Raw genomic sequence first — 15,068 nt, 5'->3', positions numbered from 1 at the left:
CTTCTGTGTTGTTCTTCCCATACCAAACCTTATCCACATTTATTTATTTCTTCGTCATAATCATAACTCCTCCTCCACCTTTATCCTCTCTATCCTTTCTCCATATATTATATTTATTATCCAAATTTATCTTTGTTTTTTCATGCAATTTTGTCTCAGTCAAACACACTATATCAGGCTTCTCCACCATCATATAGTTTTGCAATTCCAATCTACTTGACAGTATCCCATCTATATTAGCATACATTACGGTCCACCCACTGCTCCTTCTAGGGGTTTCTCCGCATTCCTTCTTTCCACATACCACTTTCTGACTCTCTCTCCTATAACTCTCCAAAAAACCTTTTCTCTTTCCTCCTCAGACCGCTCATCATTTTTCCTTCTCGCCTCTTCCACCAATTCCTTATATCTTCTCCTCTCTTCCTCATTTCTATTCTTTCTCACAAACACCTCTTTACAACCTTCTATCTCTCTTAACTTTGATGTTCTATATAGGATATCCTCCAGATTGTTGTGACTTCAGTACTACTTTAATCGGTCTGCTCACTCCCTCCTTATACGGACCCAGTCTATGGATCTCTTCCACTTCTTCTTGTAGGTCTTTTTTTCATCATCATTTAGATTTTTAACAGATCTCTTACCGTTTTAATTCTTCCTTAATTCTCTTAGGCTTATATGTTATATTTTGTTCTTTCATCCCAAATATTAACACACTCTTCTTCTTTTCTGCTATTTCCTTATCAATGTTTCCTTATTCTTCATTACATTAACCAGTTCCTTGGACCTTTCTTTTTGTCTTCCTTCAACTGATCTTTAATTATTTCTTGTAATCCAACCATCTCTGCTTCCTCGACTCAGTCCATTGTGTTTTCTTCAGTTCCCATTCCCTTTCAAACCTTTCATTCTGCTCACTAATCATTTTCTTAAAGTCATCTTTCTCCTTTACTACTCTCCATTTTCTCCTCCAACCGTCTCTTGTATTTTTCAACCTCCACTCTCAAGTGTGCCTTCTCATCCACCAATCGTTTTTCATTTTCCTCCAGTCTCTTAACTCTTTCCTTCAAAGCCTTGCGGAATTCTCTATCCTGCTCCTCCTCACTCCTCTGAACTTTTAATTCCTTCACCAACTCCTCAAATCTCTTCTCCAACATTACCAATCTACCTTGCATTGTTGCCCCTGTTGAAGATGGACTCATGCTTTGACTGGCCACTTTCGGCTTTGCTCCCTGGGAGTCATCGACATATTTTGAATTTGGTAATTTATTTCTTACTGGTCTATCCATTTTTTTTTTTTTACTCTTCCTGGGAGCATGTGGGTGTGTGGTCACTGGGGGCCAGGCCTGGTAGCTACGTGTGTGTGGTGGGACGCGTTGGCGGCTGCTATGGCTGGCCTTTGTGTGGTTCCCGCTCTGTCGTTTGGAGTGTGGAGGTTCTCACACCTCCAATCACTCCCATGTACACGCCACCAGGCTACGTTCACTCTGTACACTCGTTCACTCGCTCTGGTCGCCCCTCAATAGTAATAACGATTCTCACTCAAGCACATTGCTTAGCGTGTGGAGTGTTAGTTAGATGCCACTCTGAGCAGGAGGCACGTCCGCTCTCCACGGAGCGGTGTGTGTGTGTGTGTGTGTGTGTGTGTGTGTGTGTGTGTGTGTGTGTGTGTGTGTGTGTGTAAGAGGGGAAAGCTGTCCAAGGGCAACAAAAATGAAATAAAAGGCCCTCTCAGTTGCCAGCCCTGTTACAGATCTGAGAGGTTTAGCCAAAAGAAAGGGATAAATGTCTTGAAATCTCCCTCTTAAATGAAGTCAAGTCATAGGAAGGTGGAAATACAGACACAGACAGGGAGTTCCAGAGTTTACCAGAGAAAGGTATGAATGATTGAGAGTACTGGTTAACTCTTGCATTAGAGGGTTAGACACAATAGGAATGAGAGGAAGAAGAAATGCTTGTGCAGTGAGGCCGCAGCACAAGGCTTTCCTCTTTCTTATAACCCTTTACTTATATTTGACTCTGCTTTCCTGAATTGCCAATATTTGTTTTATTTATTCATTTATTTCTTTTGTTCTTGTGGTGTCTTGTCAGTAGTAAATACATAATGAATACAAAATTATTATGGTGAACATTTTTTTTTCTTTTTCTTTTTTTTCCTGAATGGCCAATCCTTAACCTCTTCAGTACTAAGATGTATTTTTACCTGAGATTTGGGTATGATTAGAAGATTTTATTTACATTAGGGAGAGTCTATGGAAGTCAAAAGATTAATGACCAGAGTCTTCACTATTTTAATCGCCACATAAGTTTTATGAAGCTAAATCAAATCACCAAATAGTAACTAGAATAAATATGAAAACACATCTTGGTGCTGAAGAGGTTAAGGGAATCTGTAAACTGGGTATAAGTTGCAGCAGCCATTCTTTCTCATAGCTAACTTACAAAGAATTGCAGTGGTTTAGTGGATAAGGTGGTGAGCGTGGGATCGGGCAGATGTCCGTGCATAACATATAACATAACATAACATAACATAACATAAATAATAGGATAACAAAGGGCCACCAGGGCCCATCTAGGTTATCCTGTATCAGTCGCACAGCGACCTCGTCATCAGTACTTAAAGATACACTTACAAGTACACAATACATTATATACTAATTCTAAATATTTGGCCCATTAACAGGGCTAAGTCCTGCAGCGAAATCCTCTACAATTTGTGGTCCCCATACATGGGGATCATGTCTTGTTTAACTATAGTAAATTTCTTATAAAACTATCATGCAGTGCTATACATAATTATAAATCTAATAAATTTAAGTGCTTATCTAATCTGTTTTTAAACATTGTCAAACTAGTGCTATTTACAACCGTCTCTGGCAATGCATTCCAGAAGTCTACCACCCTATGACTAAAGAAATATTTTCTTATATCTAACCTGCAGCCTTGCTTTCTAATCTTCCTGCCATGATTTCTAGTCCTACTTCCCTCCTCTAAGGTAAAGAAAGATCTCACATCTATGTAGTTTGTATCTGAGAACATTTTAAATAACTCTATCATATCCCTCTTATACATCTCCTCTCAAATGAAAACATGTTTAATTCCTTTAATCTATCTCTATACTCCAGGCGCTTTAATGCTGGTATCATCCTAGTTGCTCTTCTCTGAACTGCTTCTAACATGTTGATATCCTGCCTATAGTGGGGTGACCAGGCCTGTATGCAATACTCTAAATGGGGCCTAACATAGGAATTATATAAGCTACGCACCACTTCCTTACTTTTATAACTAACATTTCTATTTATAAAACCCAGGATCCTATTTGCCCTATTTCTTGCTTCTAAACATTGCTTTGAAAATTTCATAGTCCTGTCTATCACTACTCCTAAATCCTTTCCTTCCTCTACTGCCTCTAGCCAACATCCCTCCATCTCATAGTTAAAGTTTGTGTTGTCTTTACCTAAATGCATAACCTGACACTTTTAGAATTAAACTCCATCTGCCACCTGTCTGCCCATGCTATCAGCCTGTCCAGGTCTCGTTGTATTCTGTAATTGTCCTTTTCACCCTGTACTGCACATGCTATCTTAGTATCATCTGCAAACTTTGATACTTTGCTACTAATTCCTATATCTAAATTGTTAATGTACACCAAGAAAAGAAGAGGTCCTAGCACTGATCCTTGGGGTACCCACTAACCACTTCCTTCCACTCAGACATTGCCCCATTTAATACTATTCTCTGTTTCCTATCAGAAAGCCATTCACTAATCCAATCAACTAACCTACCCCTATCCCATGTAGTCTCAATTTGTACACTAGCCTCCTATGCGGTACCTTATCAAACGCCTTGCTAAAATCTAGATATATAACATCTATGCTATTTCCATCATCTAACTCCTTGGTAATATATTCTAAGATATCGAGCAAATTTGTAAGACAGGACCTCCCTGATCTAAAGCCATGTTGGGTATCTCTAATTAATCTATTCTCATTTAAATGCTCCCAAATACTACCCTTAATGATTTTCTCTAGTATCTTACATACTATACTAGTTAAACTGATCGGTCTATAATTATTCGCATCATCCTTCCTACCTTTTTAAATATTGGAGTAACATTAGCTAACTTCCAGTCCTGAGGTATCTCAGCAAACCTAAGTGATCTTTCAAAGATTAACTTAAGTGCTTCAGAAATACTGTCTACACCCTCCCTAAGTACTCTGGCATGTAGCTCATCAGGACCACTAGCTTTCCTATCGTCTAGTTCAAGAATAAATTTCCTAATAATTCCGGTTTTATATCAATATTTTCTAAAGCTCTTAAACTACTCGTCGCACTGTTTGTAACAGGATTTCCTATTCTTTCCCTAGTAAATACTGAAGAAAATTGTTCATTCAATAATTCTACTATGTCTTCATTTTGATCCACTACTACACCATCTTTTCTGAGTGGTCCAATCCTATCCTTATTTCTTTTATCACTGACCTTGTAATAACTATATAATTTTTTGGGATCTTTACTCCCAGCTCTAGCTAGTTTTATCTCTGCCTGCCTTTTACTTTTTTTTTTATAACCTTACTCAAATCATCTCTGACCTGTCTGTACCTAATCAAATCTACATCTTCCCCACTTTTCTGCAACTCTCTGTATGCCCTCTTCTTCTCTCTGATCTGGCTACCTATCTCATGAGTCCACCATAATGGCTTCCTGTTTCTCTGCCTTATATCTTTGTAAGGGATACACTGCATCACTATACCCTTTACTACAACCTTAAAAATATCCCACATCTCCTGTGCAGTTTTATTTCCAAAACTATCTTCCCAGTTTACCTCTCCTAATAACTGACGTAACCTACCATAATTGCCTTTCTGATAGTTTGGGACTCTAGTCTTATTCACTATATTATCCCTACTGGAATTAATGATAAATCTAATTATATGATGGTCACTGTTTGCTAAAGTCTCTCCTACCTCAACTTCCTTTAAACAATGCTCAATATTTGTTAGTACTATGTCTAAAACCTTCCTCCCCCTAGTAGGTTTATCTACCATCTGCACTAAATAGTTATCCTGAAAACTTTCCATAAACTTATTTTCACTAGCATCTCCTACCATCCTCTCCCAGTTTACTGACTTAAGATTAAAATCCCTAAGATAATTGTCTGACTAGTACACCCCTATTTATCTCATCTACCATAAGGTTGTCTACATCTGCTGACTGGTTAGGTGGTCTATAAAAAGCTCCTACTCTAATAACCTTACTTTTGTTTACTCTAACATCCAGCCATAAGGACTCTACTCTGTTATCTACCTTAATACCATTAACCTGACTGGAAATGAAGGATTTTTTACATAAATAACTACTCCTCCACCTATCCTACCAATTCTCTGGTGTAAATACATAATGTATCCATCTACTTCATATTCTTTCCTATTTTCCTAAACTTTTCCTCATTTACCCATGCCTCTGTGACACATACAACATCTAAGTCCTCCTCAACTATATAACTAGATAACTCATCCTTCTTGTTCCTAAGACTCCTGGCATTTACATAAAAACATTTAAGTCCAGCTACCTTCCTAGATGCTGTCTCCTTATTTGGAATCCTAATCTTATTCTCTCCTATTTGCACCTGGAAATCTTTCCTAATCTTTTCACTATCTCTGTTTATCCTATCTAATTTATGTCTAGCATATTTCTTCTGGAATGCATTTGCTACCTCACCCTCTACACTCCATCCCAACTCCCCCCTCCAGACATCCACTCAGCACATCCACACCCTTCCTACTCAGATGCACACCATCCCTAGCATACAAATCCCTTCGCCCATAGAACCTATCCCATACATCCACAAAGCTGACACCCACATCCTTACACATCCCTTTTACCCGTTCATTCACACCAATGGCTCTAGACAACCATTCCCTGCTAACATACACACGAAGCAAGATTCCTGACACTACACACCTCCTACCACTCTCCCTTATCTTGCCTAACATTTCCTGAAATCTTGCCACTAACTCCTCCGACCCACCTGCTCTGACATCGTTCCCACCTACGTGCAAAACATAGGCTTGAATCCCATCACATACCACTTTGAAGCTATGCCATTTGTGTCATCATGATACTCGGGTTCTAGGTGGTTACACCAAAGATGCGCTTGGGTGATGACATGGGCCCTAATATGCCCACCACTATAAATAAAATTGCCTGCGCCACTAATGGGCGAAAGCTTAACAGCGCTTCCCACATGTACTCTTCAAGTATGCCTACAGGCACTATAGGCCATAACATTAAAGAAAAGGTAAAAAAAACTTTGTTACTTGTGCTGCTAATTGTTTGGTATCAGTGAAAGGATTAATGGGGGTAGAATGGAGTAAAAATTGCAAAATGTGTCTTTAATTCCCTTTTTCTTGTATATGCTTGTGTAGGCTTCATGTTGTAGTACTCCCTGTGGTGCTGATTGGCTTGTATTGTAGTGTGAGAACTGAGAGAAGGTGCAAGAAACCATTAAGTTCATACGTTCATTAATTATTATTTATTCATTTATTTATTTATTTAATTTACTATTTATTTTGATAAGGGACACTTACTAGAGGAACAAAAGGCCCACATCAGTGCCAGTACCCAAAGTGTGGTAGGAAACAATTCTGACAAGTGGATTAGTAGTGTCTTGAAACTTGCCTGTGAAAGATCTCAAGTCACAGGAAGAAGGAAATACCTTTAAGAGGGTCTTTCATTCTTCAGATAGGGTGGAATCAAGGGCCCACATCAGTGCCAATACCCAGAGTGTGGTAGGAAATAATTGTGACTAGTGGATTAGTCTTGAAACTTGCCTTGTGAAAGATCTCAAGTCACAGGAAGAAAGAAATAAGTTGAGAGGGTCTTACAATCGTCAGACAGGGTGGAATCTAAGGATTATCGTCTCATCAACTTCAATTGACTGTCTTCATCCTCTCTCATCACTGCAGTGTTGTATCTTTTTTTTTTTTTTTTTTTTTTTTTTTTATGTCCTTGCCTATAGCACCTGTTGGTAACTTGAAGAGTATGTATAGGAAGTGCTGTTCAGTTTCCACCCATTAGTGGCGCAGGCAATTTTATTTATAGTGGTGGGCATATTAGGGCCCGTATCACCACCCAAGCGCATCTTTGGTGTAACCGCCTATAACTTGTGTATCATGGTGACATGCAGCTAACTTTAAACCACTCCGCAAATGGCAAAACTTCAAGGCCATACTTGCTATCTCTTGCTATCTTCCACCTCTATTTTCCTGGTAGTTGCTCTTCTGATGTTAATAACTGCATGCCTCTCCTTCCACAGCCTCACTGCACAACACTTTCCCTCACCCCAGTTCTGCCCTCTAATGCAAGAGTTAACCAGAACTCAATCATTCTACCTTCCTCTGATAAACTAACTTTCTGCCTGCTTCTGTATTTCCTCCTTATGACTTGAACTATTTCGAGAGGGAGGTTTCCAGATACATCCTCCGATTTTGAGTGTTTCTTTCAACCTTTCCTTTAAGACTGGTACCTCAGAGCCTTCTTTTCACTCCTTTGTTGCCCTTGACCAGTACTCATCCTGCATTGAAAGAAGAAGCAGCTTTCCTGATGTCATTCCTTGTTCTTGCAGAAATATCCCATTGAGCAGATCAGACCGTGGCCGTTCAACCTGCGCACCAACAAGACCAACAGACCCACACTGCTGGACCTCAACACTGACATACACAAGCCCATTGTTGATGTAAGTACTGTTGCAGGAGGAGGAGGAGAGGGAGAGAAGAGAGAGGAGAGGAGAGGAGAGGAGAGGAGAGGAGAGAGAGAGAGAGAGAGAGAGAGAGAGAGAGAGAGAGAGAGAGAGAGAGAGAGAGAGAGAGAGAGAGAGAGAGAGAGAGAGAGAGAGAGAGAGAGAGAGAGAGAGAGAGAGAGAGAGAGAGAGAGAGAGAGAGAGAGAGAGAGAGAGAGAGAGAGAGAGAGAGAGAGAGAGAGAGAGGAGAGAGAGAGAGAGAGAGAGAGAGAGAGAGAGAGAGAGAGAGAGAGAGAGAGAGAGAGAGAGAGAGAGAGAGAGAGAGAGAGAGAGAGAGAGAGAGAGAGGAGAGAGAGAGAGAGAGAGAGGAGAGGAGAGGAGAGAGAGAGGAGAGGAGAGGAGAGGAGAGGAGAGGAGAGGAGAGGAGAGAGAGAGAGAGGAGAGAGAGAGAGAGAGGAGAGGAGAGAGAGAGAGAGAGAGAGAGAGAGAGAGAGAGAGAAGAGAAGAGAGAGAGAGAGAGAGAGAGAGAGAGAAGAGAGAAGAGAAGAGAAGAGAGAGAGAAGAGAAGAGAGAGAAGAGAAGAGAAGAGAAGAGAAGAGAAGAGAAGGAAGAAGGAAGGAAGGGAAGAGAAGGAGGAAGGAAGGAAGGAAGGAAGGAAGGGAAGGAAGGAAGGAAGGAGAAGGAAGGAAGGAAGGGAAGGGAAGGAGGAAGGAAGGGAAGAGAAGAGAGGGAAGGGAGGGAGGGAGGAGAGGAGGAGAGGGAGGAGGAGGAGGAGAGAGGGGAGGACGAGAGGAGGGAGGGGAGGAGGAGGAGGGAGGAGAGGAGGGAGGGAGGGAGGGAGGAGGGAGGAGGGAGGGAGGGAGGGACGAGGGAGGGAGGGAGGGAGGAGGAGGGAGGGAGGGAGGGAGGGAGGGAGAGGGAGGAGGAATATACAAAGGAAGACAAACAGCAACAGACCCTTAGGTCCTTACTAGGCTAGGCTGTTTGTGGGAGGAGGAGGAGGAGGAGCCAGTTTTTGGTCTTATTCTGAAATGATGATGTTTCACCATGACAAAGTGGAATGCTGAAATAAGTTTGTCTGTTTCTCATTTTACTCCCTCTTATCATTCCTTAGAGAGAGAGAGAGAGAGAGAGAGAGACTTATTTAATTTTCCTTCTTTCTTTCTTTCTTGTTACATTTTCTTCCTTCTTCTTCTTCTTCTTCTTCTTCTTCTTCTTCTTCTTCTTCTTCTTCTTCTTCTTCTTCTTCTTCTTCTTCTTCTTCTTCTTCTTCTTCTTCTTCTTCTTCTTCTTCTTCTTCTTCTTCTTCTTCTTCTTCTTCTTCTTCTTCTTCTTCTTCTTCTTCTTCTTCTTCTTGTTTTCTTCTTCTTCTTCTTTCTCATCATCTTTTTTCTTTACTGTTGTTTTCTCTCCTCCTCCTCCACCACCACCACCACCACCACCACCACCACCACCACCACCACCACCACCACCACTAATCCCTGCCTGTCCACCCCACAGATCAGCGAGAACATCAACCCATGGACAGTGTTCTTTGAGACGGTGGCTCCAGACTCTGGGCTCAAGATGCTCACCTCCTTCGACAAGGATTCCGATGTGCTGCTCTTCTTTAAGTACTATGACCCCAGACACAAGCGCCTTCACTATTGTGGCCATCACTACATGAATATCTGCTTCAATGTCCGTGAGTGTCTGCCTGTCTCTTTGTCTGTCTGTGGGAAGGTTTCAAGGTACTTATCCTCATTTAATTTTCAGGAGTCTTTTGGGGATGTTTTTTTTTTTTATGATAGTTTTGTTACTTGTGGCCAGTTTATGCATCTGTCTTGTCTATTTTTTCTACTCATTATTTTTTGTCTGTGTTTGTTGGGGTGTCCTGTGCTGAGGGCTGTGGGAGTGAGGGCATGAGTAGAGGGACATTGGAAGTTAGAGAAGTTTGAAATAGCATCCCCCTCCCTCTCCCCTCTCTCCCTCCCCACTGAAAATGTCAACAAGTGCTTAAAGTATGTTAAATATTTAGATCTGTGAAGTGATGAAAATGTCCTTGGAAATTTGATATCTTTCAGTCCACTAACATTATGGAAACACCCTTGAAAACCACAATAACGTTCATTACAACACTCAAGGTATCTGTAGGGTTATGAAAACCCCTGAAAACCACAATAACTTCCATTACAACTGTCATGGTGTCTGTAGCATCATGAAAACACTCTTGAAAACCACAATAACTTCCATTACAACTGTCATGATATCTTTAGAATTATGAAAACACCCTTGAAAACCACAGTAACTTCCACCAGAGCCGATTTACCCCTGAGTGTACTACCAGTTAAGAAATCATCTATATATAGACCTTACCAACTTTCATCCATACATCATTATACAGTTTCTTAGCAAATGGGCATTTCCAGATTGACTTATAGACTCTGCCGCAAGACTCAACAAACAATTCAATCCATATACAGTAAGTCCTCGTTTTATGGTACATTTGCATTCCTGAAAACCTTACCACAAATCAAAATTACCATATACCGAACCCATTATAAGATGTAATAATAGGGGATGTGTTCCAGCACGTCGAAAATCACCCCCACAGACATGAAAATAGTTATATAAAAAAAAAAGTACTGTGCAAAAGAAATAAACAGAAAATGTTTTTATTTACCTTTCACTCGCCATATTCTAACAGATGATGTCCCTCCCGAGGCTAAGGGACAGTAGGGATTTCAGGCCTTAGTCATAATATCTGCAAAAAATACACCATAAGGATTTCACTTGTGTTCAGTGAGAAATGTGGGAAGAGTCTGATTGTTGTGGTGGCCATGCGGCGTGGTGGCTCTACGGTATGGTGTAAACAAGACACGAGCAGATACCATATCTGAATTTTTCTTACCGTAAATAGAATCAAGGGTAGAAATTATCTAACACCGTAACTGTGAATTTAGCGGATAACGAAGTACTGTATGAGGAGGATTTAGTGTATAGACTGCCACAAAACTGAACAAGTGACATTTATATATCAACTCTGCTGCAAAATGGAACGAACAATTGAATCTATATATAGGTGTTATTTGTGTTTAATCGATGGTATTGTATGTTGATATATTTATGGCGACGTTTGGAGTTACTCACATCCAGGACTTGTGACCTGGATGTAACTTACTTCCACTTTTCTTTGTATTTTTCATATACAGTGGAGACTCAATACTTGAATTCATTCCAAATGGCTGTTTGAGTATTAAAAAGTTTGACTATTTAAATGTTTGAGTATTGAGTTTCCACTGTACTTGTTTTGTACCTATTCATTTTTAGGCAACACTGCTGGCTGATGGTACAGTTCTTTCTCTTAAACATGATAGACTAATAATAAAAGAAATGGGAAAAAATGCAAAAATTTCCAATATTAACCCCTTCAGTACCAGGACAACTTATATTCATTGTGCTTTCTGTCTGGTGATTTGATACAGCTTCAGAGGCTTGTGTGAGGATTAAAATGGTGAAGACTGGGTATTAATCTTCTGATTTTCACAAACCCTTCTTTTTGTATATAAAATCTTCTAATAATACCCAAAACTCAAAGTAAAAAATGCATCCCAGTACTGAAGAGTGTGTGGTTCCCAAACTGGGGAAAATTTCCACCTGGGGGGAAATTTGAAGCTACCAGGGGGAAATAATTGCACTACCTACTAACTAAAAAAATCTCAGATGGATTTTCTCATGTCAGAGAGAGAGAGAGAGAGAGAGAGAGAGAGAGAGAGAGAGAGAGAGAGAGAGAGAGAGAGAGAGAGAACACCTGTTGTAGATGGGCGGCACTGTATCTACCAGTCGGTTCACGTTCAAACATGAGCCCTCTCATACACATGAAGGGGGAAATCTGGATGGTTGAACTGAGTGCAGGGGAAAATGACAGATAAAAGTTTGGGAACCACTGGTTTAGAACATCCACCATTGACAAACACAAGCGGTGACCAGCCTTGAGATGCCATGTTGCCAAGTGTCTGGATATTTGAGATGCTAAATAATGATTTATTTTATGAATTTTGTTACTCGTAAGGAATAGTCTATATATAGACTATGCTACAACTTAGTGCAGTAAAATCAGAACAAATTATATATAGAGATGATACTACAAAAAGTCCCAATTTTGAAACGTACATATATAGATCCTCCGCCGGGAAGAGGTTAAAGTACTTGTGAAGTCATAGAAACACACTTAAAAAGGCCCAATAACTTCCACTAGCTGTCAAAGTACTGTCAAAGTATTGTACATTTTATTTTACACTTTCTTACTGCAATCCCTAAGTGTTAATTGTTGTGGTGCCACAGAATCCAAGACACCATGGTCACAAGTCTTGGTGTTCACTGCTGCTCTGGTGGAGGCAGATTATGTTTGCCAAACCTTTTTTTGTTTCCCAGTTCTGATACCCATTTTGTAGTTTCTCAGCACTTCTCTGTCTAGAAAAGATTTTTTAGGATATGGATTTCACACCACTGCAGCATGTGTAGGGGGGCGGTGGTGTAGTGGATAAGGTGGTGAGCGTGGGATTGGGCAGACATCCACGCGTAGGTTCAAATCCTACCACATACCGCCTTGATACTTTGCCATTTGTCGAGTGGGTTAAAGTTACCTACATGTCACCATGATACCCAGGTTCTACCAGGTGGTTACACCAAAGATGCACTTGGGTGGTGATATGGGTCCTAACATGGATACTACTATAAATAAAATTGCCTGTGGCACTAATGGGCGGAAGCTTAACAGTGCTTCCAAAGCTCTTCAAGCTACCTACAGGCACTATAGGCCAAGGCATAGAAAAAATAAAATAAAATAAAAGTTCCATTGTTGTTCTGGCAAGTGTGATTATTTCTTTAGTCATGTCCTGATTTGTTTATGTGGGTACTGGCCTCATATTTGCCAGCAGGTGATGTTCCTTACTTTATCACTGTGGCCTTGAGGTGATTCATATTCTAGTGTGTGTGTTGCAAATGTCGTGACTTTCTTTGGTCTCTATTTCATGACCACTTGTTGCAGAGGAGGAGCTGGTGCCTCTCTTGAATGAGCGGGCAGGACTCCCCCAAGGCACTGAGCTCGTGTTGTATGAAGAAATCATGCCCAACCAAGCAGAGCGTCTGGCTGACCTTGACAGGCCTCTTGAAAAGGTATGTGAGGTGGAGGCGAGTTCATATTTATAGCAAGTATCCAACACTTCTTCAAGTTTTCTTTTAGCTGTGTCTACAGAATGACTGTGGACATCATACACAGGGCTCCTCTACCTGTTTCTGTCTCTTGCATCTCCCATTCTTTATTATTTCTCTCTCTCTCTCTCTCTCTCTCTCTCTCTCTCTCTCTCTCTCTCTCTCTCTCTCTCTCTCTCTCTCTCTCTCTCTCTCTCTCTCTCTCTCTCTCTCTCTCTCTCTCTCTCTCTCTCTCTCTCTCTCTCTCTCTCTCTCTCTCTCTCTCTCTCTCTCTCTCTCTCTCTCTCTCTCTGAACTTTCCTCAGCTAGTTTCTCTAACCTTTTTGAATTGATCCCTGGCTTTCACTCCTCTTGTTTCTGTGACCAAATAATTGATTTTATTTATTGTTTTTATCTTACCACCTTTGCAATGTATTTCTCTGCTTACATTAGATGTGTACTGAGTGTTAACTAGACTCATTCATCACAGGTACTTTTTTCAATATACATACATTACAATAGACTTTTTTATGGTCAGATCACAGTGACTATATATGAAAAGCTTTACAACAGCCAATTAATATTAAAAGCCACAAAATAAGAAGCATATGTATGAGACTCACTCACAGTCCTTACATTAACACTGTGAGAGGCAGTTTGGTATAGTGTAGGTGTTGTGTTGCAGAGCTCGACAGGGATACCTGGTCCGAGTCACCTTGTATGTCCTCCTTCAGTCTTGTAGTGGTGAGAGCGTTAGAGTTTCACAAGACGATATACCTGAACCTTTCAACTGCCAACTCCTGGGCCTGCTTGGGGACTGGCATCTAAATGGGACGTTTTGTTTTAATAGGTTTTGTTGCCCATGGCTTCATTTCCAGACACCTTTACTGTCTCCACGGCCACCTCCAACTTTTGAACTGGTTTTTTCATGGCTAACTTTCTAGTAGATGCTTGTAAAGACTTGACACTTTGCTCCTAGTGGTGGCAGTTGTGTGGTGGTGAGAGATTTAGGTGTGAAGTGTGTGATGTGTAACTTTTATTTGTATCTTATTTGTGCAGACATTCTTACTTGTTGTGCAATGGCAGTTTCAAGATATAGGTTTCCAATATGTCCTCAAATTTTGGATAATCCATTTATATAACTCTCTGGGTATATGAATGTTCAGTGGGCCTTTCTTTTATAGCCAGTCCCTTCACCTATTTTAACTTAACTTCTTCAGTAGTGGGATGTATTTTTTACCTTGAGTTTTAGGTATGATTTTATGATTTTTTTTACATTAGGAAGGGTCTGTGGAGCTCAGAGGATTAATGGCTAGAGTCTTCACTGTTCTAATCCCCACACAAGTTTCTGAAGCTGTTTAACCCGCTAAGAACGATGGCCGCAAAATTCGCACCCTCCCATTACTGCAATTATCATCAAAAAATCAACTCTTATAAATTACTCTGGAAAAAAATCTGCTGTTAGTAGACATGACAATGCATCATCCTACAAGTTTTTATTGCTCTACTCACTATGGTTGTCTCAGAATAATAACCGATAGTTGGAGAAGATTGTGGTAGCGGCAACTCGGGGAGGTGCTTTTATGTGTATTCTTACATAATGTAAGGCACTGCTCATGTTTTTATGTGTTTTCACATGTTTTTTGTGTTTTCACTCATATTGGCTGATAATAGTTACGTATGTTTTTATCAGGCGTGGGTGATGATGTTGTCACAATAGCGGGGTCGGGATCTACCTCCAACCTGTGCACTTTGCGTCTTGTCCCGCCTTGTCTATCACTTTTATCACTAAACTTTAGCTTCCTCTTAGCACCAGGAGCCATAGTTGTAAATAATAGTTCCGTAAATAAGTAAATACGTAAATACGTAAATAATTATCACCGTGACACGACGCTCACGCACCTCACAGAAATTTGCGGGAGACTAGCTGGCTAGAGCGGTGTGCTTCCTGGGAGCCGACAGTACTACCATAGGACTACGTCATGACCAAATATAGCAGCGCTACCAATGCTAGCGCGGTTTTTATTAGCGCTCAAAGTAGCTGCCCCATTGAAGGACTGTCGGAAGTGTGCTATGCAGCCGTATTTAAGGCCTGTCGGAGTTTTCGAGTTAAAAGCACCAAATAGTAGCACATAAGTATGAAAACACGTCCTGGTAGTGA

General features: G+C 40.6%; 1 protein-coding gene across 1 annotated transcript in view; it reads left to right on the top strand.

The window, feature by feature from the left end:
- The window catches only part of LOC123509329 (ubiquitin carboxyl-terminal hydrolase 7-like), an 84,789-nt gene that overhangs the window by 41,072 nt on the left and 28,649 nt on the right, over positions 1-15,068 (top strand). Inside the window, exons 14-16 of the mRNA XM_045263556.1 lie at positions 7,622-7,732; positions 9,236-9,419; positions 12,765-12,892. Coding sequence (XP_045119491.1) covers positions 7,622-7,732; positions 9,236-9,419; positions 12,765-12,892 — 423 coding nt within the window. The remainder of the gene's footprint in view (positions 1-7,621; positions 7,733-9,235; positions 9,420-12,764; positions 12,893-15,068) is intronic.

Source organism: Portunus trituberculatus, chromosome 26 (assembly GCF_017591435.1).
Source record: "Portunus trituberculatus isolate SZX2019 chromosome 26, ASM1759143v1, whole genome shotgun sequence".
NCBI lineage: Eukaryota > Metazoa > Arthropoda > Malacostraca > Decapoda > Portunidae > Portunus > Portunus trituberculatus.
This window is presented reverse-complemented; position numbering and strand designations above follow the sequence as displayed.